This window comes from Myxocyprinus asiaticus, chromosome 41 (genome assembly GCF_019703515.2).
Source record: "Myxocyprinus asiaticus isolate MX2 ecotype Aquarium Trade chromosome 41, UBuf_Myxa_2, whole genome shotgun sequence".
Lineage (NCBI taxonomy): Eukaryota > Metazoa > Chordata > Actinopteri > Cypriniformes > Catostomidae > Myxocyprinus > Myxocyprinus asiaticus.
The window spans coordinates 19,056,408-19,082,193 of record NC_059384.1 but is presented as its reverse complement, the minus strand read 5'-3'; the positions used below and the strand labels follow the sequence as shown (position 1 = coordinate 19,082,193).

At 36.9% G+C, this 25,786-nt stretch overlaps 2 protein-coding genes across 5 annotated transcripts in view; one reads left to right on the top strand and one right to left on the bottom strand.

The window, feature by feature from the left end:
• The first annotated feature begins 689 nt into the window (after positions 1–689).
• LOC127431759 (histone-lysine N-methyltransferase EZH2-like) lies at positions 690–15,013 on the top strand. The gene is made up of 20 exons (XM_051682287.1): positions 690–1,049; positions 3,624–3,747; positions 3,932–4,060; positions 4,772–4,891; positions 4,976–5,096; positions 5,266–5,445; positions 7,900–8,002; positions 8,113–8,276; positions 8,371–8,468; positions 8,859–9,096; positions 9,446–9,615; positions 9,881–9,975; positions 10,100–10,140; positions 11,144–11,269; positions 12,591–12,769; positions 13,221–13,316; positions 13,411–13,492; positions 13,581–13,661; positions 13,888–13,972; positions 14,146–15,013. The coding sequence occupies exons 2-20, from the start codon at positions 3,631–3,633 to the stop codon at positions 14,204–14,206; spliced, it is 2,286 nt and encodes a 761-aa protein (XP_051538247.1). The 5' UTR covers positions 690–1,049; positions 3,624–3,630; the 3' UTR covers positions 14,207–15,013.
• A 408-nt stretch (positions 15,014–15,421) lies between these two features.
• LOC127431758 (cullin-1-like) overlaps positions 15,422–25,786 on the bottom strand; it is a 37,033-nt gene continuing 26,668 nt past the window's right edge. For 2 of the 4 annotated variants that reach the window (XM_051682285.1, XM_051682286.1), the window contains exons 13-22: positions 25,185–25,316; positions 24,964–25,081; positions 24,480–24,556; positions 24,216–24,347; positions 23,990–24,082; positions 22,997–23,044; positions 22,724–22,806; positions 22,465–22,570; positions 16,136–16,249; positions 15,422–16,049 (exon numbers count right to left, since the gene is read on the bottom strand). In XM_051682285.1, coding sequence (XP_051538245.1) covers positions 15,969–16,049; positions 16,136–16,249; positions 22,465–22,570; positions 22,724–22,806; positions 22,997–23,044; positions 23,990–24,082; positions 24,216–24,347; positions 24,480–24,556; positions 24,964–25,081; positions 25,185–25,316 — 984 coding nt within the window. In that variant the 3' untranslated portion in view covers positions 15,422–15,968. Of the gene's footprint in view, positions 16,050–16,135; positions 16,250–22,464; positions 22,807–22,931; positions 23,045–23,989; positions 24,083–24,215; positions 24,348–24,479; positions 24,557–24,963; positions 25,082–25,184; positions 25,317–25,786 lie in introns of those variants that run through there. The other 2 variants (XR_007895646.1, XR_007895647.1) reach the window with 2 other exon arrangements.

The following is a 25,786-nucleotide window of genomic DNA, read 5'->3' as shown; positions in this document are numbered from 1 at the left end:
CACAGAAATCTACAACTGAGACACCTACAGTGATTAGCTTCTGCTCTAATTTCAGATATGAAACATTCATGTTAAATAATCACATATTCACGGGCCATTGAGTGTGTTTAATTATGTCTAATATTTCTAGTTTTAGGATACGTAAACATTATGCTTGGATTCTCTTGGAGTGGGCGGTATTTACGAACCGGTTGACCCAAGTCCAAACAGTCCACAGGAAGTGGCACAGTTCAATGCTAAAATACAATTTGTTTACTGTATCGACTTACTAGCCATATAGTACTGTTTACTCCCAATAGTTGCTACAACGCTGAGCCCGCTTTTCTTCTAATGTATTAGAAGAAACAGAAACCTAATTAATCGCATTATACTGTACTTAAATAATGGCTAAACCCGTAACAATTGGCTGACACGATTCGTGGCCGTTATAAAAATCCGAGAATTTATTGTCATATCGCGCGCCGGTTTTTCAGATTTACAAAATGAATTCGTTCAAAAGCAAGAACAAAGAGAACTTCCTCACATGGCCCCCACTCCTGGGCCCCCACTGCAGTCACGCATCCGATTAGCCGAGTCCCCGAAAGGACCTGACCAATCGGATACCGTAACATTGAGCAACTCGAACATGGCTCGTTATGATTGGATCATCTGTTTGGCGCTCGTTGATTCTGCAGTGCGCGAGGTGGGCGGCGAATTCTGATTATAAACGACAGACTGAGCGGGTTTGAACACTTGAAGAAACGGAAATATTCAGTATTTATATACATTTCGAATTTAATTCAAATTCGGTTGCAGTCTGCCGCCGACAAGAGAGAAAGACGCCTGACAAAACTAATTATTAAAGATACAGAGGCGAAAGAAGCGCTTGTCTTTTGTTTATCGAGACTCGCCGGTATTGGGAACGCGGACGTGCGGAGGGGAAAGGACCCTCTCCCGCGAGCTAGCTGAGTTAGCCAGCCGAGTTAACCGATCATCTTTACCTGGTGACGGCGCTCACAAACTGACGAAAAAAGACACTTGATTGAATGTGGACTGGTCTCCTCTTGCAGGTAGGAAGACAGTGATGAGACTGTTGTCTCAGTGATATGTTCTGAAACTACAAGTCTCTTGTTGAGACAACCCAGCTAACCAGTTACCGTAACTTCAAATTGAAACATTGGCAAGACGCCAATCATGTGAAGTCAGATTATAGACCGTTTAGAAGTAATGTGATAAATGTAGTTTTTGGCTGAGAGATCATGAGGAAGTTAATATAGTGTGACGAAGTCACGATAAGTGCTTTATCTAGTTATTTTACTCGGATACCATGCACATAACGAGCACTTCTTTATAGTTTGATTGTCCTTAAGTGGGTTAGTAAAGTAACCCAACTGCAGTAGCTGTAAAAATGACTAATATGATTAGTAAACATTCCAATTTAGAACGTTAATCGGTTACATTTCAGTGTTGCAGCAAAGCGAATTGACACGTGGGTATATTGCGCATTTGCTGTTTCTTTTAAAGTTTGTAGTAGCCTTTCATTTTGAATGTTACCGAAACTGAGATACGCATATAAATTCACGCAATAAAGTGACACTAATATATGCATATAGGTTCTCTATACGTTTATTATTCCTGTTATTTTTTATTTAATTAGTTCACCAGTGTTGTCTTTTTTTTTTCCAGCAAATTGTTCGCAAATATATTGTCATTATTGCTTGACTTACTACTTTAGTTCGGTTAGTGTGAATAAACTGTTCAAACATGTTTTGTTTCAAGTTGAAGTCGCTGCAGTGTGTTGCACTACACCAGTAGGGGCGCCAATGAGTTCATACACCTGTCATATCAACACCAGTGATAACACCAGCTATAATAAAATAAATAAATAAATAAATGTAATTGCAAAACTTTTAATTTGGATTACAGGAAATGTATTCAAGGATAAAGAAAGACATTCGGTTGCACTAATTTGAAAATCAGAATTTGTTACTATATGTAGAGTAACTAGATGATTTGGAAGTGATGGTGAGCAGACATTGGGGAAAATTGCTGTGGGAGGGGAAACCTGTGAACTTACAAGTCACTTTATCACTGTCTAGCATGCCACCTCCTGACTCAGCTGCTCAGTTACATATTCAGCCCACATATCCACAGAATGTTAGATAATCGTGACAACAACAGTTGCCTTTTACATTCTATAGAATCATTCATTCGATTGGTTGTTCTATTAAATGTCTACAAATCATATGGTGAGTGAATGAATCTCCCACATACACTGGCGGCCAAAAGTTTGGAATAATTTACAGATTTGCTCTTATGGAAAGAAATTGGTTCTTTTATTCACCAAAGTGTCATTCAACTGATCACAGTGTATAGTCACAACATGAAAATTACTATTTTAATAATAATAAAAAAAAAATGTTCAGAACTTCTTAAACTACTTCAAATAGTTTTCATCAAAAAATCCTCCACATGCAGCAATGACAGCTTTGCAGATCCTTGGCATTCTAGCTGTCAGTTTGTCCAGATACTCAGGTGACATTTCACCCCACGCTTCCTGTAGTACTTGCCATAGATGTGGCTCTCTTTTTGGGCACTTCTCACGCACCTTACAATCTAGCTGATCCCACAAAATCTCAATGGGGTTAAAATCCATAACACTTTTCCAATTATCTGTTGTCCAACGTCTGTGTTTCTTTGCCCACTCTAACATTTTCTAAGTGGCTTTTTCTTTGCAATTCTTTCCATAAGGCCTGCACCTCTGAGTCTTCTCTTTACTGTTGTACATGAAACTGGTGTTGAGCGGGTAGAATTCAATGAAGCTGTCAGCTGAGGACATGTGAGGTGTCTATTTCTTATACTAGATACTCTGTGTTAAGTTGTACATCTGGCCTTCCACATCTCTTTCTGTCCTTGTTAGAGCCAGTTGTCCTTTGTCTTTGAAGACTGTAGTGTACACCTTTGTATGAAATCTTCAGTTTTTTGGCAATTTCAAGCACTGTGCATTCATTCATCAAAACAATAATTGACTGAGTTTCTAGAGAAAGCTGTTTCTTTTTTTGCCATATTTGACCTAATATAGACCTTAAAACATGCCAGTCTATTGCATACTGTGGCAACTCAAAAACAAACACAAAGACAATGTTAAACTTCATTTAACGAACCAAATAGCTTTCAGCTGTGTTTCATATAATGGCAAGTGATTTTCTAGTACCAGATTAGCAATTTAGCATGATTACTCAAGGATAAGGTGTTGGAGTGATGGCTGCTGGAAATGGGGCCTGTCTAGATTTGATCAAAAATGACTTTTTTCAAATAGCGATGGTGCTGTTTTTTACATCAGTAATGTCCTGACTATACTTTGTGATCAGTTGAATGCCACTTTGGTGAATTAAAGTACCAATTTCCTTCCGAAGCAGCAAAATCTGTACATTATTCCAAACTTTTGGCCACCAGTGTATGTAAACCATGTCAGCTCCCTTTTATATGTCTGTCTGTGTGATTTAAATGTATGCATTTACTGTACTTTATTACTATATTAGGACAAGAGTGTAAACACTGTCTGCACCTCCATGTGTAACAAAGTTGAATGTTTCTATATGTGTCTAGAATGAAATATAACACTGTACTGTATATGTCTATAGGGAAACCATGGGATTGACTGGGAGGAAATCAGAGAAGGGTCCGGTTTGCTGGAGGAGGCGAGTGAAGTCTGAGTACATGCGACTGCGGCAGCTCAAACGTTTTAGGAGGGCAGATGAGGTCAAGGTGATCCATGGGCTAACACAGCAGAGATAAAGCTGCCCATACCAAGTTGTTATAATTTGACTTTGTTTTAATGCATATCACTCAGTGGAGGATATTAAGTGCCTTTGATAACTTTGGAAACAACCCTGTTGCCTACCTGTCTCGAAGATGTTTTCAGATTAAAATTTATTTTCTTGTTCTACAGAGTATGTTCAGCTCCAACAGAGAGAAAATCTTAGAACGCACTGATATATTGAACCAAGAATGGAAACTAAGACGGATACAACCTGTTCACATTATGACACCTGTAAGCTCCCTGCGAGGTACCAGAGAGGTTAGAACGCATCTTCTAATTCAGATTCTCCCAGAATGCATTAGTGTATTTGTTTAATGACATCAGTCTTTTGTCATTCTTTAAAGTAATCTTTTTTCTCATTAAAAAAGTTTAACTTCTAAAGACATGAGTTGTAATTTTGCAATATAAGTAGGTAATCATGACCACTCACATTAAAATGAAGTAACCTTATAAAAGCTGTTTTATTCTACACAGAGAGGGTCTGCACATGGGGGCTGCCATTTTATAATCACATGACCAGCTGAATACTACTCGCTTAATCTCAGTAAAATTCCTGTTATTTGACACTTTCACTCATTGATGAAATCATGGCTGACTGTGAATACTACATTTCTAAAATGGCATCTGAAACTGAAAATTATTGATTTTAAATGAAGCATCCAAGCCGCTAGGTATCAGTATAAGTCAAAGATGACACAGACAATGAGTTACTGAGTGCACCTTTAATATTATTTTCCCCCTTTTTTTTTAATTTTTAATGAGAATCTCTATTTGTGTTCATAAAATCCTATTTGTTTCCTTGTGCCCAGATTTATGGGCTATATTTGTGGGTCATTATCCTTCATGATATGTTTTCTTGAATTAGTAATGTAACCTCTCCAAAAAAAATTGGTACATCATGTGCCTTTTTTTTTTTTCTATTATGGGATGCCAACTCTTGAAATCTAACACAACTCGATCATTTTGCAGTGCACCGTTGACAGTGGCTTCTCTGAGTTCTCCAGACAAGTCATTCCTCTCAAAACACTGAATGCTGTGGCCTCTGTGCCTGTCATGTATTCATGGTCTCCACTCCAGCAAAACTTTATGGTAAAACAAAATTCTGTTTATGTATTGTTGGGGAAATCCAAGTTCTAAAAGCAAAGCATTTTTAAATCTTTGATTCTTTTTTAGGTTGAAGATGAGACGGTATTGCACAACATCCCTTACATGGGTGATGAAATCCTTGATCAAGACGGCACCTTCATTGAAGAGCTTATCAAAAACTATGATGGAAAAGTCCATGGAGATAGAGGTCAGGGATTAGAATTTAATTAGATTCTTCCTTCATAGACTCTAAAAGCAAATTAAAAACTTTAAGCAATTGTCCCTATAAGCAGATCTAACATTTGTTCAATTACTTTATTGATTGGGTGTTTTCTTGAAATGGGACATTGATTTCCTATTTTCTATTCTGTGGGCAGAGTGTGGCTTTATAAATGATGAGATCTTTGTGGAGCTTGTGAGTGCGCTCGATCAGTACAGTGACAACGAGGAAGATGACGAAGAGGTTGATCAGTACGATTGCAAATTGGAGAAGATGGAACTCAGTGATGGAAAAGATGACACTAAAGATGCTCACAAGGACCAGCTTAATTCTGAGAGTAAGAGAGATTTAAATTGAGCCTGAGCAAAGTCTTGGTGTGAATGTACTAATTATAAAAAAAAATTGAGATGTATTTTGTTTGAAATAAATGTGCATTCCTTGTTTTGATACAGATAATACTGTATCAAATAAAAAATGTATTAAAGGAATATTCCGGGTTCAATATAAGTTAAGCTCAGTTGACAACATTTGTGGCATAATGCTGATTACCACAAAAAAACAATTTCCCTCCTTTTTAAAAAAAAAAGTAACCCAAAAATCTGGGTTCCAGTGTGGCACTTATAATGGAAGTGAATGGGGCCAATCCGTAAACGTTAAAATACTCACCATTTTAAAGGGTTAGCTACAAGATTAGGGTTGCAACAACTAATCAATAAAATCGATTATTATCGATAATGGAAATCATTGACAACGAATTTCATTGTTGATTAGTTGTGTATATATGCCGCGAGCACGGAGAAGCTCCGTCAGTGACGTCACTTTACAGCCCAGTGAAAATGTTTAATTATGAAACTCATTTGAAAACGGAGACAAGCTGAAGTGGAAAAAAACACGGCCAATCAAGGGCACTTTATAAACACTTCAAAGAAGATCATAATAAGCATACAGTTTAATGTGGAGCGGTTGCTGCATCAGGTGCATTGAAAGAATGATTGTGTCGTTTGATGCGCTTAAGAGTTGTTTTCTCTCCAGCACATCACTTACATTTCACAGCTATTTTCTGTTTTGTAATGTATACATGTTATGAATTCGAAATCATGCACGTATTTCCGCGTATTTTGCAAAACTGCTTGTTTTTACCACATGCGAGTCTCTGTTAAACTTCACTGAGCAAGCTAGCATGCGCATCCACATCAATTAAACCGATTGCAATGGAGAAAGGGAGCGCAGTGACTTTGATTAAACTCATGCAACGTCATACCACGCTTTCGGTTTCAATGTAATCAATTGTGCAGCTTTCATTGATGTCACGCTGATGTCTCCGAGGTCAAAGTGTGTGGTTTAAAGTGTTTTAGATCGTTTCTCATAATACAGTGAGCACCGGGATAAGACTTTTCAGCGCGAGAGAGAATCTGCACTGCGTTTACAGATGATTGTACTATATTAAACTGTATATAATGCTGAATTTGATATACAGTAATGTTAAGGGTCCTGATATTTGATAGTCCTGATAATGCCAAATGTAATGTCTGATTTCACCAGTAAATTTATACCATGGCAAACATTATTTTACTGGATAAACATACACATTTTTTTAAAAGTTTAGTTTAGAAAAATTTAATCAGTGACAATACCATTTTAAAACCTACAATATTAATTTAAAATACTTAAAGTATGTAATCAGTGACCATGTACAAGCACATGTATCTAACATATAGTAATTATGAATTTTTCAGCAGGGCAGAATTATTAATACTTCTATTCTGTCACCATTGCCCTCTGCTGGACTGATTTTGTCCCACTCCATCCATGATGGATCATTTTACTCTAATGAACAGTAAAACCTTGTAGAACAAAAAGTACAAGTAATGAAAAGAACTGTTTTGCATATGTACAGAAAGTAATAATAAGAATAAATTCAAATATTTCATGATTCAGGCTTTGTTCAAATTTTTGTTAGAGTATAGAATCATGAATTCAGTAATGTAAATAGAACCAAATCCTTACACCCTTTTATAATTTGTTTATAAAAAAATCATATTTTAATAAAATACAGGAAATAAAATGTCTTTTTTTTTTTAATCAATTGAAGAAATAATCAGATAAAATAATCATTAGTTGCAGCCCTACACAAGATGTAAACAATGTGTTAACATGATTTTAGTGTGAAAATCGCTTACTAACATTTTCTGTGTAAAGTTGTAAAATTGGCTATAACTTTGTTGCCATGATGACATAATTCAGCATACCTTAAAATGACTAAAAGTGATGATTTAGACAACTTTACAGCTCAAATAATACATGAGTTTCAACAGAAGAATAAATGTAAGTGCTTTTACAAAATTACAAGCTTCACATTTCTGCCTTTAAACCCTCCAAAAATTGGCCACATTCACATCCATTTTAAGTGCCTCACTGTAACCTTTACTTTTTTTGCTTTTTTTTTTTTTTTAAGAAAAGAAGAGACGTCAATTATTTTTTGATAATCAACATTTATGTCACAAATGCTGTCGATTGAGCTTAACTTGTAGGGAACCCGGAATATTACTTTAAGATCACAGAATAAACACGTTTTTTTTTTTAAAGCTCTGAAAGATTTCCAGTGGCTTCCTCAACATTATGGAATATTTTAGGAAGTAGCCGTTCAAACAAATCTGACACGTTATTTAATGCTGACTACAAACAGGCATTTTATTACATACAACAGCATATATGCAATGTCTTGTTTTATTGTATAAACTGTCCTTTGATTTAAAAAAAAAAAAAAAAAGATTGTTTTTCTGTCCAACAGGTCATAACAGTGACGGATCTAAAAAATTCCCCTCTGAAAAAATCTTTGAAGCCATTTCTTCCATGTTTCCTGATAAAGGTTCACCTGAAGAACTCAAAGAAAAGTATGTCAGATGTGTCTGTAAAACACTTCCATGAGCAGATATTTCCCATGAATACAATAAAATGATTTGTGATTGTGTTGTGGTCATCTCGACACTCCCTCGTTCTTCAGGTACAAAGAGCTCACTGAGCAGCAGCTTCCAGGTGCTCTTCCACCTGAATGCACCCCCAACATCGATGGACCAAATGCTAAATCAGTGCAGAGAGAGCAGAGTCTGCACTCCTTCCACACACTCTTCTGCAGGCGTTGCTTCAAATATGACTGTTTCCTCCACCGTAAGCAATGGTTGCACAAAATCCTTTAAACTTAATCACTTTCACTTCATCTTTCACTTTTTTTATTTTTTATAAATTCCTTTTTTATTTGCAGCTTTCCATGCAACTCCAAACACATACAAGCGTAAGAACATGGAGAATTTGGTGGACAGCAAACCATGTGGCATTTATTGCTACATGTATATGATTCAGGCAAGTGCATTTCTTCACCAATCAGAATTGAAAGATATTATCAACCCTAAAGAAAATTATCAAACTTGATAAAGCAATTACACTTTACAATAAGGTTGTATACATTAACATTAACACTTTAGTTAACATGAACCAAGTAAAGTAAATGAACAATAAGTAAACAGGGTTTATTAATCTTACTTGATGTTAATTTCAACATATAAAAAAGCTTTTATTTTTTTTATTTTTTTTAAACAATAGTATATTTGTAAATGATCCAAGATTTTCCAAGGACAAGGATTATTCAAAGGCATTGTCTGTTTTAATTAGCAAATCTGTTTCAAGTGTTGCATATATCTAGTTCTGGTCTTGTTTACTTTATACTGAGTCAGAGCATCTGTCTCTCCGCAGGATGGCATGGTTAGGGAGTACCCAGCAGGTGTGGTTGCAGAGCGTGTCAAGACCCCGTCTAAGCGCACAGTGGGCAGACGCAGAGGGAGACTCCCGAACAGCAATAGCAGACCCAGCACCCCAACAGTCAACAATGAGACTAAAGACACAGACAGTGACCGAGAAGGAGGGGCAGATGGGAATGACTGTAATGATAAAGACGATGATGACAAAAAGGATGAGACCACCAGCTCCTCGGGTAAAGATTGAGGGGCTGTAAAATATAACACTGGGTGCTTTTAACAATGCATCTCTGAAGATTTATATTAGTAACATTTAAGATGTTCAGTCAATACTGAATGTACAGATGTTAATCCAACTCTGGACACTAAAATAAATAGAAATCATTTATGTAATGCTTTGCAGATTAGTAGTTCATGTCTGTTTAATACATATGGATGTGAAAGAATGCGAATATATTTCTAACTTGATCTGTTAAGCAATGTATCATGTAAAGATGTTTGTCAATGTTAATATTGAAAGTTATGAAGTCTTGGCTAAAATTGTTTGTTGGTAGTTGTGTAAGATGTAGTAACTTTGTTGTACAGAGGCAAACTCTCGGTGTCAGACTCCAGTGAAGTTGAAGTTGAGCTCAGAGCCTCCTGAGAACGTGGACTGGAGTGGAGCTGAGGCATCTCTATTCCGAGTGCTCATTGGCACTTACTATGACAACTTTTGTGCAATCGCCAGACTAATCGGCACAAAGACCTGCAGACAGGTAAACGCGTCTTAAAGATGGTTTATGATCAAAGATAATTTTATATTATCGTTTGTGTTACTTTAGAGAATGTGTTAACGACATGCCTTAATGGAATTTGTTTAAACACAGGCACTGTAAAATTAAGTGTCACTGTTTATGCTAATACTTGAAATGAAATTCTTAAATGACATGCAGGAAAAAGAACTGATCCCTAGTTGATATCAGTGAATTCATGTTTTAAGAGCGTTTTTTTTTTTTTTTTTTTTGTTTTGGGATCTATTAGGTTTATGAATTCAGGGTAAAAGAATCCAGCATCATTGCACGTGCACCTGCAGTGGATGAAAACACTCCTCAAAGGAAGAAGAAGAGGAAACACAGGTATATCAATAAAGAGTGATGTGTTAGAGTCTGATACTCTTTGTTTCACTTTCAACACGTGCAGTTTAAATGGAGTGTGTTAGTCATGACTTACCTGTTGTGCCACCTTGGGTTCTTGTTCTAGGTTGTGGGCCACTCATTGTCGAAAAATTCAACTAAAGAAAGGTTTGTATCTTATGAAATTATAAAAGTTGGCGGAATGATCGCAAACCTTAAGCACCAACTATAAACTTGATTTAAAATAAAATACGCTTTTTTATGGGCTGGGTAAAAATATCGATTTTCCTATGCATCACGATCTTCATTTGAACGATCTCAATATCAGTTCTTAAATCCCAAGAACGATCTTTCACTTCATGTGGCAACCCTCTATTATGCAAGTAAATCACTCACATGTGCAACCAAATCTCACGCTATATGACAAAATGTCTATGATTAGCCACTGGCTAGTAAATGTTCACATTTCACTCTACAGTGGTTGAGCAGTATAGTGGAGAATAAGTTATTAGCACAGAGGTCCTTTCACTGCGTGTTGAGAGTAAAAGTTTGGTTAAACTCGTTCTGTGTGTCCAAAGACGAGATCCACGGATCCATATAATACTCTTTCTGTTTTTTATGTCAGTTGTTGATTTTAAAAACGACAAAAAAGAAATATTTAATTCTAATCACATATGGATGCGCTAAAGAAACCATTCACATCTTCTCTTATGTGCTTACTGGCCGATGCCGCTAGTCTTAAAGAGACTGTACCGATTAAGCATGTGCCCTGCATATCAATGTAAACACCAGTAAATAGTGCAAATTACACAAGTTAACAATAAAAATGTAACAAATATTTCTGTAACGTATGCAATTTCATGTCATTAATTGATGGAATAAACTGAATCTGAACAGTTCTGTGACCAATTTGATGAAAAACTAAATGATAAAATTCAATTTTCAAATTGTACCTAGAAGGGTTGCATAGGCTCCTTTTTATAATTAAGAGCATTAGCTGAGAGAGAATTTAGTTAATATTTAAGAAAATTGAACACTGTAACAGAAATGTACCTATTTGAATTGATATCGAATCGAGAAATCTGTATCAATACCCAGCCCTGCTCTTAATTTTGAAGGTCAAGTAAGAATGCAAAAGTGTGCAGTACTCACATTAACTTTCTGCTCACAGATGGCTCCTCCAATCATGTGTACAACTATCAACCATGTGACCACCCACGCCAGCCATGTGACAGTTCTTGCCCCTGTGTGACTGCCCAAAACTTCTGTGAGAAATTCTGCCAGTGCAGTTCGGAATGTGAGTACACAGACCCCACACCAGTCAGGCAGCTCAAGCATGCAACCTTAGTGACATCCAGCTTGCAGAAAATCACTGGAAATAATTTAGTTTTATGTAGAATTTAGGTTGCTTAAAGCTGATTTATGCTTCATGTAGTGACCAACACCATGGTTTGCATTTATTATTGCTACGTTGTGTTGCTTTGTTCTGTGATTACACAGCTGAAATGCTAATGTATTGAGAGAAAATGTGTTCATTTCTGAAATGATTAAAAAAAGCCATCTCATTGCTGGATTCAAAAGTTTCTTAAATTATTGTAGCATTAAAAACGAGTTTATCAAAGTATGTTGGATTAAGTTACATAAACATGTTTCCTGCTATGCAGATCGAAAATAAATCAGTCATATACTTTATGCTTGCTCTTGAGTCACTTGAATAATAAATAAATCAATATTTTGGCATTCTTTGATGCTCTATATTCCCATCAAATGAAGAAATAACTACTCGCTTGATGGGTGTCATTTTAAAGTTTATAAGCTGGATTTACAATGCATATAAGCAACTCTTAACAGGTGCTTTTATTTACTGTCAAATTAGAAGCGAACCGTTTTCATAACTCATGAGATATAATTATTTGACTGTCAAACATACAGTCAAAACCTCACAGATTGAATGATCTTGAGTAGAATACAACAAATATGTATAGCGTAAAAGCCCAGGGAAAAATGCTCAGAGTTTAACAGATGTCTTTTTGTTGCATTTCTGCTTGTAACTTTGACACACAAACAGAATATAAAAAACAGCAGATGCACCCAAAAAATTAAATGAGTCCATATACAAGGTGACACTATCACTAATCAGTTGATTTGATCAATAGATCTTAAAATAATCCTGGAGAAAATTTGCAGCTACTTCATCTTTTTTTCACCCTGGCAGACGGTCTCTGGTTCTCCGCTGTTGAGGTCTGTGTTAACACAATGTGTTGTTAAATTTTTGGAAAGGTGCATATCAGGCTACGACATAGGCTAGGTTTGATGCAGAAGTATAACCAGCCTTACTCTAACATGGAGTGTTTAGAAGATATATTGCCCACAATGCTCCTGGATTTGGATGATTCGTACCTGGTTTAGTGTGTGATAGACTTCTGTGACCTACAATGAAAATTCAAACATTAAAATGTAAACATCATGAATGTAGCAAAGTTAATAAATGACCTTTTATAATTTAGCTGAAGTATTAGCCTTAAAGGAAAGACTTCATGCATAACAGCAGCGTTTCATTTGAAATGGTCATCATGTCTGGAAACAGGAGTTTTAACTGGATTGTTCTGCATGTTCAGGTCAGAACCGGTTTCCAGGTTGCCGCTGTAAGGCTCAGTGTAACACCAAGCAGTGCCCCTGTTACCTGGCCGTACGGGAATGTGATCCTGACCTGTGCCTCACCTGTGGGGCGGCTGAGCACTGGGACAGTAAAAATGTCTCCTGCAAGAACTGCAGCATCCAGAGAGGAGCGAAGAAGGTAAATTTATTCTGTCATGTCTCCTCATTAAGATGCTTTTGTCCGTTTTGTGAACATTAGCCACAGAAAAAAAAATATATATTTCCCATGACATCAGCTTTTTCTATAGTGAATAGATTTGAGTTTTTCTCATCTTTGAAATACTTCATCGGCCTAAATATTGCTCTTGTTGAGAGTAAAACCTGCTGGCAAACCATGGTGATTTAATGACTTATGAGTTAATTTTTCAGTCAAACTGGATCACAAATTGGTCTGAATGATTCATTAGCAGATCAATGTCATTTCAAAAATGCTTTTAAAAATCCCTTTTCCAGTAATCACAAAGGAAAGTCATGGAAATTCAAGGAACCATGTTGGAACCCAGATGATTAATATGTATTAATATTTGAATTGTGATTTTCCCCCTCCTTTCTTGGATATTTATGCCATTTTCCTCTTTCTGTTTTTGTAGCACTTGCTACTGGCTCCATCTGATGTGGCTGGGTGGGGCATCTTCATCAAAGAGCCTGTTCAGAAAAATGAGTTTATCTCCGAGTACTGTGGGGAGGTGAGAAGACGACTTTGTGTATTTTAACACGTCAGAGTTCATCATGAGTGATGTTTTTCTTCTAATGAGACTAATTTCTATTTTTACCTGATAGATCATCTCCCAGGATGAGGCAGATCGCAGAGGCAAGGTCTATGACAAATACATGTGCAGCTTCCTGTTCAACCTAAATAATGGTAACTTGCCTCTTTCTCACAAACTCTTGTTTTACTGCACAGAACAAATGCTCTCACTGGCTGACAATCTCTCAACTTTCACCCACAGACTTTGTTGTTGATGCAACTAGGAAAGGAAACAAGATCAGGTTTGCCAACCACTCTGTGAACCCCAACTGCTATGCAAAAGGTAAATCATTTAGAAAGGTGTAGTTTACCCAAAAATGAAAGTTTTGACTTACTCCCTCACACTCATGTTCCAAACCTGTATGACTTTATTTTTTGGAACACAAAAGGAGATGTTCGGCAGAATTTTAACTTCAGTCACCATTCTCTTTCATTGGATAAGGATTTATTTTTGGATAAGAGAGTGTATAAAATTTAAACTTATGATCTGGTCTTCTCTGCCCCCACAGTCATGATGGTTAATGGGGATCACAGAATTGGCATATTTGCCAAAAGAGCCATACAGACGGGAGAGGAACTCTTCTTTGACTACAGGTAGAAAATGCTATATTTTCTTTTATGTTCTACAAATTACTTAAATCAGAATTGTGGCATATAAAATGGATTTAACTCATTTATTTGTCCGTAAAAGGCTGTTTTGCTTTAGTTATTAGGTGATATTTTCTGAGTTGCTTATAAACTTAACTATATTTTCATATCCCTTTCAGATACAGTCAAGCCGATGCTCTAAAATATGTGGGCATTGAACGTGAAATGGAAATTCCATAAAGCCATCTACCTCCTTGAACAATTGCCTTACACACTTCAGGAATTCTCTTTCCTCATGCATCTCCAAAACAGTTTAGATACCAGGTTTTATAGGACAAGGGAATCTATTTGAAAACTTTTTTTTTTTTTTTTTACAGTGATATTTTGAATTTCTTTTTCTGTTTTTTTTTTTTTTACTCGACCAACAGGCTTACTCTGGGATTCACTTTTTGATAGTAACTTGAACATTCTGTCATGTTTACAGCTGAAGCAATCCATTTAAAAATGGCCCATTGTTTTGACAATTTAATCTTTACACCTATGGACCAAATTTTTACTGGCTGTATGTTTAACGCATGTTATCACACACAACCCCAGTTTCTTTTCAAAATTTTGTTCTTTGTGTAAACCAAAGCCACTTTCACTGCTTTGCATGTAATCTCTCAAGAAACTTGGTGCAGAGGTATTTAATGCATTTTCTTGAGTGCCAATGCACAGTTGCTGTAAACACACAATGGTGAATTATGAGAGGGTGTGGACTCAGTATCATACTATTGTGGTGCCTTGAAATGTTAAAAGAACACTGAATAGTTTCTTGAAATAGATTTCCTATAATGTTGTTGATCAGTGTACTCAAATTGTATGCATGAACAAAGGATTTAAATGGAATTGGAATCAGGTCCAATGTTCATTCCTCAACATTATTCTGTATTGTTTCAAAGTCTATAGAGACAGTTGCAGCTGTGAGCTAAACATCACTAAATGTAGGGAGATTGGATTAAGGTGCTCCTGTTCCATGTCAAGTGAAAAAAAAAAGTCATTCTTTTTCTGAACATGGGATGTTATAAGAATCAAAGCAATAATACCATGCTTGACTCGAGAACAGCTTATGGTCCCTATTTATTTGATCAGTGTAAACCTGTTTTATTAATATAATTTATTGATGCTATCCTTTGCTGTGATTTGTCTAGGGAATATTAAGGTTAGTAAAGTTACATTTTAGGAGCTAGTTCATTCATTGTTTTGCTCCATTTAATTCACATTTTTCCATTGAACCTGTTGATCATTCTTGTTTATACAAATTTTCCTTTCTCTCTGGGTTTTTGACCACTCCATCTTTCTGATTACAAGGTGCTGTTGAATTGTTTACAGGGACTTGAGGGGAAAAAATAAACATTGAAAATACCACAAAATTTAGCTCAGTTATGTAAACAAAGAGAAAAACTAATCACGGAGAAAGCTTAAAGAAAAATTAAGTTTATTCATTACATTTATAAAATAAATGGCACTATAGAAATGTCATTTTCGTGGCAGGTAACAATGCAAGTAATGACTCTAAACAGCAAATCAGCCACAATTATACTCCAAGTGTGGTTGAAAAGTATCCTCTTATTTTATGTCAGGTATTTTCATCTGCAAACGAAAGCCTTTTTGAAAACCTCTGTTTTCCAAAAGTCACTTTAATTTATATAATTTAATCAGTATTTTGTCTTTTCATAATAGGTAACAGCATGCAACCCTGACTCCAGGTCCCACTATGAGTATAGTTCAATGTCCAGTATTTACACATTAAAAAGTAAATGGCAATCCTGAGCAGCTGAAGGGCTTAAAGACTGGCCACTTTTGCAGTCTGGGTTTAAAGGGAAAAGTCCAGTGTCACATCCAACTTGTCAGCAATGACTTGAGATCTTCAGAAAGTCTGCGTCACTGTGTAGATATTCCTTGAAACATTGGCAAAATGTCTAAGGAGTAACGTTTAGAAGCCGAACTTTAGAGAACATTGCTAAGCCAAGTAGCTGTAGGTGTCTTTTTCCCCATCCACACGTTCCAGATATTCCTTCTCTATTAAAATGTCGATGCATTTCTGAAAGAAATAAACATTCAAAATCTTAAATGCCTTTTCTGAACCGATTTAAAAGTTAGAATTGCCTGGTGCTGCTGTTCTTTTACCTTGATGACAGGGACACGAGGTTTGAAACGTGATGAAAGTTGGTTAAGCACTTCTGCCAAAAGCTGTTGGTGCTTTAAGACTTTCCTCATCTTCATGATTCTCACAATAGCAGCCTGCACACAAAAAATAAACATACAATCGAATGTCTGTACTTGCATATAAACTTTTGGGTTTAACAAAGGGATAGTTCAGCAAATCATTTGACTCGGTTGAGCAAAAAAGATGCAAGGCAGAATGTTAGCCTGAATCTCATTTAGCTTTCAATGCATCTTTTTCTATACAAAAAGTAAATAGTGACAATTTAATATTGTCTAACATCTCCCTTTGTGTTCCATAGACAAGTGTCATATGGGGAAGAAAATGACAATGTTTATTTGAGTGAACTTTTGTGATCACTGTAAGGAACTGGGACCGGATTCACGAAATGTTCTTAAAAAGAAATTTCTTCTTAACTACCACTTTCTTCTTAATTTGTATCTTAAGAAAAAGTTAATATTTTGTATTTCGGACAGCTACCGGCTGTCTATAAAATAACTTGATCCATCCAATAAAAGTATTTCCAAACCCATATATTTCCAAAATCTTAAAAAGATAATCCCATTCTTCCATATCAAATGCCTTTTCGGTGTCAAGTGAGATGGCAGCGACTGGAGTCTGATCATTCGCTACTGACCACATGATATTGATGAAAAGTCTAATGTTATCAGAAGAGCTGCGGCCCCGAATAAACCCCACCTGATCTATATGTATAAGAGATATCATAACTTAAATCGGTTAGCCAGAATTTTTGACAACATTTTTAATCTAGCTGGATCAGGGAAATTGGACGATAACTTTTACACTCGCTTGGATCTTTGTCCTTTTTAAGAATCAGACCTATCCGGGCTTGTGTCATGGTTGGCAGACGCTTTCCATTCTTTAATGATTCCGTATAAACTTCTAACAAAAGTGGAGCCAATTCCGTAGCATAAGATCTAAAAAATTCAGCGGCAAAGCCATATGGCTCTGGAGCCTTGCCAGTAGGCAGGGCCTTTATTACCTCGTCAAGCTCCTCCAAGGTTATCTCAGAATCAAGATAATTTTTTTGCTCAGTCTTCAGTTTAGGAAGATCTAATGGTTCCACAAAGTTTCTAATATCTTCATCAGGAGACGAAGACGTGAAACTATAAAGATCAAGATAGAATTCTTTAAAAGCATTATTAATATCATTGGCCAAGGTAAATATTTCACCACCAGGAGATTTCACTGAGGGAATGGTAGAAAAAGACTCTCTGCTTTATATATCTAGCCAAAAGTTTTCCTGCTTTGTCACCCGACTCAAAATATGACCGACTTGCCCTGAATAACCAAAACTCCACCTTCCGTGACAAAATAGTATTATATCTGTATTTCAATTGGGTCAATTCTCTGAGGCCATCAGACGACATTCGGTGCTTCAGCTCTGCCTCGGCACTTTTAATATTACCTTCCAACTCCACGAGTTCTCTTGCTTTGGATTTTTTTGGTGAATGCGGCATACTGTACGATCCGACCCCTAAGAACCGCCTTAAGTGCCTCCCAAGCCACGCCCACAGAGGCTACTGAGGACCAGTTGGTCTCCATATTGACACTGATTTCAGTCTTTAACATTTGTTGGAAATCAGGATTTTGCAAAAGGGATACATTAAAGCACCAACTATATGATTTCTTTTTCTCCATATGTGGCAACATCTCTAAACTCACCAGGGCATGATCTGAGACTAAAATGTTTCCAATTGAGCAATCCACAACAGATGAAACGAGGGATTTAGATATTTAAAAAAAAAAATCTATTCTAGAATAAATCTTTGATGAAAAAAATTGTAGTCTCTACCAGATGAGTTTAAAAGTCTCCAAATATCTGTAAGACCAAGATTTTTACACATCCTGTGAAGCGTCAAATGTTGCTCTAGGGGGCTTACATACTTTTGCTTCACTATGATCAAGGACTGAGTCCATCAAAAGATTAAAGTCTCCTCCCAATATTATATCATGAGGGGTGCCTGCGGCTTGCAACATCCCTTCAAGATCTATTAAGAAGCCCTGATTATCAGTGTTAGGTGTGTAAATATTAGCCAAAATCAACCTTTGCCCCTGTATTTCAGCTAAAACAATAATGACTCTTCCTAAATTATCATTAATCGGTTTATTTGAAGGAATTTGAATTGTAGATGTTTACTTATCAATATAATGACTCCTCTGCTTTTACTTGAGCCAGCACTAAATAAAACATGTCCACCCCATATCTTCCCAAATTTTTCACCTTCCTGTGGGGAAAGATGAGTTTCTTGAAGAAACACTATATCATATTTCTTACGTTTAAGAAAAGAAATAACCTTCCTTCTTTTTATGGGGTGCCCCAACCCATTCACATTCCATGTGGAGAGAGACAATTCACTCATATTAACATTTGACATTCCGACATAATAGAAAAAATAAATTGTGTCAAAAACAAGATTATAAAGACCACGTTTCAGCATTAGTGCAACAATTAAACCCCGAACTTACCCCCAAAAAAACAAACAAAAAAAAGAAAAACGTGCGCATTAACCCCGCACACGACAGCGCCAACCTGCGTCAATCCCTCTAAACTCAAAAAGTCCATGTACAGTTGTGCTCAAAAGTTTGCATACCCTTGGAGAATTGGTAATATATGTACCATTTTTAAAGAAAACATGAGTGAGCAGGCAAAACACATTTCTTTTATTTCTTATGGGATTCATATTCAACTGTAGGTTAAAACAGAATGGCACAATCATAAAACAAAACATGGCAACAAAGAAAAAAATGAAATGACCCCTGTTTAAAAGTCTGCATATCCTTAGTTCTTAATACTGTGTATTGCCCCCTTTAGCATCAATGACAGCATGCAGTCTTTTGTAATAGTTGTCTATGAGGCCCCAAATTCTTGCAGGTGGTATAGCTGCCCATTCGTCTTGGCAAAATGCCTCGAGGTCATGCAAAGTCTTTGGTCGTCTTGCATGAACCGCACGTTTGAGATCTCCCCAGAGTGGCTCGATGATATTAAGGTCAGAAAACTGTGATGGCCACTCCAGAACCTTCACCTTTTTCTGCTGTAACCACTGGAGGGTCAACTTGGCCTTGTGCTTAGGGTCATTGTCGTGCTGGAAAGTCCAAGAACGTCCCATGCGCAGCTTTCGTGCAGAAGAATGCAAACTGTCTGCCAGTATTTTCTGATAACATGCTGCATTCATCTTGCCATACATTTTCACAAGATTCCCCGTGCCTTTAGAGCTCACACACTCCCAAAACATCAGTGAGCCACCACCATGCTTCACAGTGGGGATGGTATTCTTTTCACTATAGGCCTTGTTGACCCCTCTCCAACTATAGCGCTTATGGTTGTGACCATAAAGCTCCATTTTGGTCTCGTCACTCCAAATTACAGTGTGCCAGAAGCTGTGAGGTGTGTCAAGGTGTTGTCGGGCATATTGTAACTGGGCGTTTTTGTGGCATTGGCGCAGTAAAGGCTTCTTTCTGGCAACTCGACCATGCAGCTCATTTCTGTTCAAGTATCATCACATTGTGCTCCTTGAAACAACCACACCGTCTTTTTCCAGAGCAGCCTGTATTTCTTCTGAGGTTACCTTTTGTATCCCAAACAATTCTTCTGGCAGTTGTGGCTGAAATCTTTCTTGGTCTACCTGACCTTGGCTTGGTATCAAGAGATCCCCGAATTTTCCACTTCTTAATAAGTGATTGAAGGGTACTGACTGGCATTTTCAAGGCTTTGGATATCTTTTTATATCCTTTTCCATCTTTATAAAGTTCCATTACCTTGATACGCAGGTCTTTTGACAGTTATTTTCTGCTCCCCGTGGCTCAGTATCTAGCCTGCTCAGTGCATCCACATGAGAGCTAACAAAGTCACTGACTATTTATACACAGACACTAATTGCAATTTAAAAAGCAACATTTTGAACACAACTGTATGCCTACGAGAGCCCCCGCGACAACTTTGCCATCAGATTGCTGAAGTCCGGTGCATTTATAAAAATTTTGTGAGGCAAAATTACATAGCAGAAAATACTTTGTAAAACAAACTCCAGGCAATAGAAGGCATAAGCACAAAGAACAAGCAGATTCATCCACAGCTGTCTCGAAGGTGACTGTCTGAACAAACTCCAGCCGCTAGGTGGAACCAGCACAAAAAGAAACAAAACAGGCGTCCTGGTTTCTCGGACGGTCAAGTGTATATTTAACGAGTCGAGTTGACTCAGATGCCACATAAGAAACACACCATGATTTCCTCAGTCCATCAACTCTATAAAAGACATCACTTGTAGGCATGAAGATATTTTGCGGTCATCCATATCACCGGCCGGGAACTTCAGTGTAAAAGCGATCTTCTGTCAATGCAAAAGTTTCTTGAAGGAGTGTCACGCCACAAAACAAACTCCAGCCGCTAGGCGGAACCAACACAAAAAGAAACAAAAATGGTGCCCAGTTTCCTCAGACAGCCAGAGTAAGAACAGCGAGTCAAACCACTCACATGAGAACCATCAAATGACGTACTCCAATGTTTTTATAAAGGACAGTGCTTGCTTGGGGCATAAAAATACTTTGCAGCCATCCTTCGTTTCTATTCTCAGTTTGGCTGGGAACATAAGTGCAAAAGCGATCTTCTGTTGATGTAAGAGTTTCTTGCATTCCTTAAATTGATCACATTTCTCTCGTTGAATTCACCAAGTCTGGGAACAAGAAAATGTTGTGATTCTTCCAAGAAAGCTTTCCTTTGCTCCTCGCCTCGTGTAACACAAGGTCTTTATCGGATGATCTCAGAAATTTGGCCAGAATTGATCTGGGCCTGTCTCCCCCAACCGATCTGCGAGCCGGGACTCTGTGAGCTCGCTCGATTTCCAGTTTATGGCCTGTTATGTCGAGCAGACTCGGGAAGAGCTCGTCTAGGAATTTCACCATACCTCTGCCCTCCTCATGCTCAGGAATTCCAACAATTCGGATGTTATTCCTGCGGCTCCTATTCTCAAGATTTTCAAGTTTTTCAAGAATGTGTTCACCAGCGGATTATCAGATAATTCCCTCTCTGATGACTCCAGATAATCCATTTCTCAACATCTGCCACTCTTGTAACCAACTCAGAGAATTTTGTTTCCATCGCCGTAATCGATCGACGTATTACAACGAGATCTTCTAGGTCAGCAACAACTTTCGTCAGCATCACAAACATGTTGAACAGTTGACTCTGAATTTCTCCCGCTGCACCCCGGTCTGCAGGACCAGAGGTTTCAGCTTAAGCATGTAAGTGTCTTTTAATATCTCCAGAGCCCGATGATTTTGAATTTGACATATTGACTTCAAAAAGCAAATATGTAGCAGGGTGTATCAAATCTCACCGGATTATAACACAAAAATAACTAAAAACTAGCAAAGTGTGCAGAGCTCATCGCTCACACGTCTGCTTCTAGCATGGCGTCACGTGGGACTCGACCAAAAAACATTTTTGACTGTTTTGTGTTTAATTATATTTTTAATTTCAGCTTGTAATCCATGTAAATGTTATCACCAAATTCAAACAATAAATGTTGTTTTGAAGCTTTTTAAATGTGACCAATCATGCTAATTCAAACGGATGCGCTACATATAGCGATCTCTCTCCGCGATCTTTAGAGATCATAGAAACATTATAATTATAACATTAGAAAGCTGAGACTTTCTTTATCACCCTCATCCACATCCCTATCGGAGTTGGGCACAACGGAGACAGCCTCCACCACCTTTTCCCATTTAACCGCCTCTTACTTTTCAACGTGATATTATTATCAAGCTTCTCAAAGAGAACTTTTTCCTTGCATTAATTTCCACAACAAGAACATCCAGCTCGTCTACTTTAGTTTTTGTTTCCTTTCTTTTCCTCCATGTCAAATTAAAAGTTATCAAATGGTTAGCAGCAAGTAAATTCTCCTTTGACGGTTAATGTCGTTAAACTAACATATCTCATGCACTTTACATTCAAAAAAATTATCGCGAGGTGCTTGTTACTTAAAAAAAAAAGGTTAGTAGATAAATTTATTGTTACAATTTACCAGTGTTGAAGTACTGAATTTGTTGTAGGCTATTAGACAAGGCATCTCAATTAACAGGCTGATCAGACAATGTCAAAGCCTGTCTTTTTATTCTTAAGAAAAATTAAAGATGTTCTTAAAATATATGAGAACTTCAAAAATTTTTAAGAATTGCACTAAGGAACATTATTACAAACTTACAATTTATCCTAAGAACATTTTTGTGAATTCGGCCTCAGATACTGTTGATTTGTTTTTTTAAATACCTGGATGAGGAGTTTTCTGTCTTCCTCAATGTTCTTATGTGTTGTTTCTTGCTCTTGTTTTTGCTCTGTCTTCATTGGCACATTGATATTGACCCGCAACTTCTTACTGCAAGAATAAACACAACAGCGCAGAGATCCGAATGCCAAAGATGCTACATAACATGCACGTATTTTACACAGTTTTAAAATACTAGGCAAAGTGAATTAACATTAGTTTATAATGCGCAGGTCAAATATTAATCTGTAGTGAAGCAATTACTTCTTATAGCCCAAGAAAAGTCTGATTAATGTATCAGGCCTGAAATCCATTTCATCTATGTTTGCATTCTCATCCTCCAACACCTGCAAAGAAGAAAAAAAGAAATGGAGTATGTATTTGTACGTTAAATTAATCTTGGCTAATTTAAACACATAAGGTGTATATAAAAACCATAAAAACTATTCATACTTCTCTATGGGAAACATACCACAGATAAAAAAGTGACATAAGATGATTACAGAATCCTATATGCAACCAGTCCTTGACACTTACCAGCAACTTTGATTTCAATAGGATTTGCAAAACCTGAACCAAAATATCCTGTGAAATGAATGGAGAGAGAAAAAAAAAAAATGAAGACGACAAAAATGTAATAAAAAAGAAAGTGAAAGCCAAACTGATTTATAATTTGCTTAGGATTTAAAAGCCCACTTTCAGGAATATTCCAGGTTCAACACAAGTTAAGCTCAATTGACAGCATTTGTGGCATTAATGTTGATTGCCACAGAAATTATTTCGACATGTCCCTCCTTAAAAAAAAGGAACAAAAGATGTTACAGTGAGGCACTTAAATTGGAAGTTAATGGGGTAAATTTTTGGAGGGTTTAAAAGGCAGAAATGTGAAGCTTATACATTTTATAAATTAATTTACATTAATTTAATAAATTCTTCTTTTCAAACTTGTGTTTTAGAGCTGTCAAGCTGGTTTAGGGTTTACAGCGTTATGTCTTCATGGCAACTTTGTAAGCGATTTCATCACACTAAAATCATCTTAACACACATATTGTTTATGTCTTGTGACTATACGGTTTTGCCCTATTCACTTCCATTGTAAGTTCCTCTCAGATTTGTGCTTTTTTTTTTTTTTTTTTTTTAAGAAAAGGAGTGATAAGTATAAACACATTTTTGTGGTAATCCACATTATGCCACAAATAATGTCAACTGAGATCAACTTGTATTAAACCGGGAATATATCTTTAACATTTCAAAAGTAATTTTAAACTGATGTAATTTACAAATATCATGTAAGTCAGTTTATTATTAACATCTCTGAACCTCCCATGATAAGAATTCACAAAAATCTACAATCATTGTCATATTATTATTTTTAAACTACTGCATTTTCATAGGCAGTATACATGTGAATTTAATGTGTGATAGAGTTCACAGTTTATTTAATATTATTATGTTTTGTCAAGTCAGAAAGCATATGAGAGACAGCTTTGTTTTACTATGGGGATTTCAACCAATGACACTTGCACTCACTGTTTTGATCTGTGTGCTGTCAGCCAGTTGCTGGACAGTGTAGTTGTTCTCTGTGTTGAACTGGAGCAGAATGGCCATCTGGAAGGTGGAGGCCTGCGGGAAGATAACCACATAAACACATTCTGACAATTGCACCAGCTGAGTCCTACAACATTTTCAGTGAGTCCTGCAGGTCCCATTGTAAAATACTGTTGCATAACACGAATCTATATACATTAACACAAACCTGCAGGGTATATCTGTTTTTGAAGCAGTTGGTGACCAGCTCCCCTTTGGATAGGTGGTAAAGCCATGTCAACTTGCGTCCACTGTGCCTACTTCCATAAAAAGCTGTAAATCTTTGGTAACTCCGCTCCAACTGTGAAAACAAAACCATTCAAAAACTACTATCAACTCCAACTATGAAGATGTGTAATCGCACATTATTCTCAGCTCTTCCGAAGGTGTGAAAGGCTTTTAAATTACAGGGTTAAGTATCCGAGCGACTCACCTCAGATGGTAAAGCAAATGTGCAAGACTGCTGGAACGGCCATGAGCCAGAGCTCAGAACCTGGATACTGAAATCCACTGTGTGACAGATGGAGCCGGTGTGAGACCCAAACAAAAAAAACAAAAATATTTTTTCCCTTCTTTTTCTAAAGGCTTAGTTTAGAATATAATGAAAATTCTGTCACCATTTACACTCCCTCATGTCATTTCAAACCCATATGATTTTTGTTCTTCCATGGTAAACAAAAAAGGAAGTTCAGCAGAATGACAACCACAGTCACCATTCACTTTCACTGTATGGTGAATGGTGATTGAGGCTAACATTCTTCCGGTAACTGGGGCTAACATTTTGCCCCACATCTTTTTTGTTCCATGAAAGAAGAAAGTCATACATGAGTTTGAGTAAATAATCAGTAATGACCACATCATGTATATTATAATAAACAGAAACAAACAGGAATCAATGTAAAGTTTTGCAAACGTACAGTCCAATGGCTCAGAGTTGGAAAGGTGCTTTTTGAATTGCTCATTCAAGTCTTTGCTGACACCAATGTCCTGGAACATGCGCTGTAGTTTTGAGGTGTATTCAAACCCACACGCTTGCTGATGGTGGACAGAACACAACAAAACAGCATTAAAAATCCATTAGAAATAAAGAGGGGACAGCACTGATTGAATAAGCAATCCTCACTAAAAGAGCACATACCTTCAGTTTGGAGATCATACTGGCCTCGGCGTCATCACTGGCACTGTTCTGATGCACCAGTCTTTTGGCCAGCATCTTGGCATAGAATTTCTGAAACACATCTTTGTCTTCAATATACTTGAAAACCACCATCTGAAAAAAGGATGTTTGAGAATTGTGTCACTCACACATTAACAGGACAAAGATTTGCTTTCAATAATTTGTACATTGGCAAAGTTCGGAATGGCATACTACCATACTGCATGCTATTCTCTTACAGTATGCAGTATATACACTACACACTGTGCAGAGCATGTAAATTCATTGTGCTTCACGTAACCTTCCATTTCCAGTGTGGTGAATGAAACAATATCAACCATGATTTTTAAAGACATAGAAAATTTTATTTATCTTTGAAGACTAGCATATGAATACTAGCATATGCTAGTTTATTCCTTAAAGTTGACTAAATTAAGTTTGAGCAGACATTCACATTTTAAACATATTTCTCTTCCAGAAAAATGACCAAAATATTCATGACTTATCTTGCACTATACACTTTGTCCAATCAAATGCTCTCAAAAATGAGAAGAACTCTGAGCATTAAGGATCCAGATTAGAGA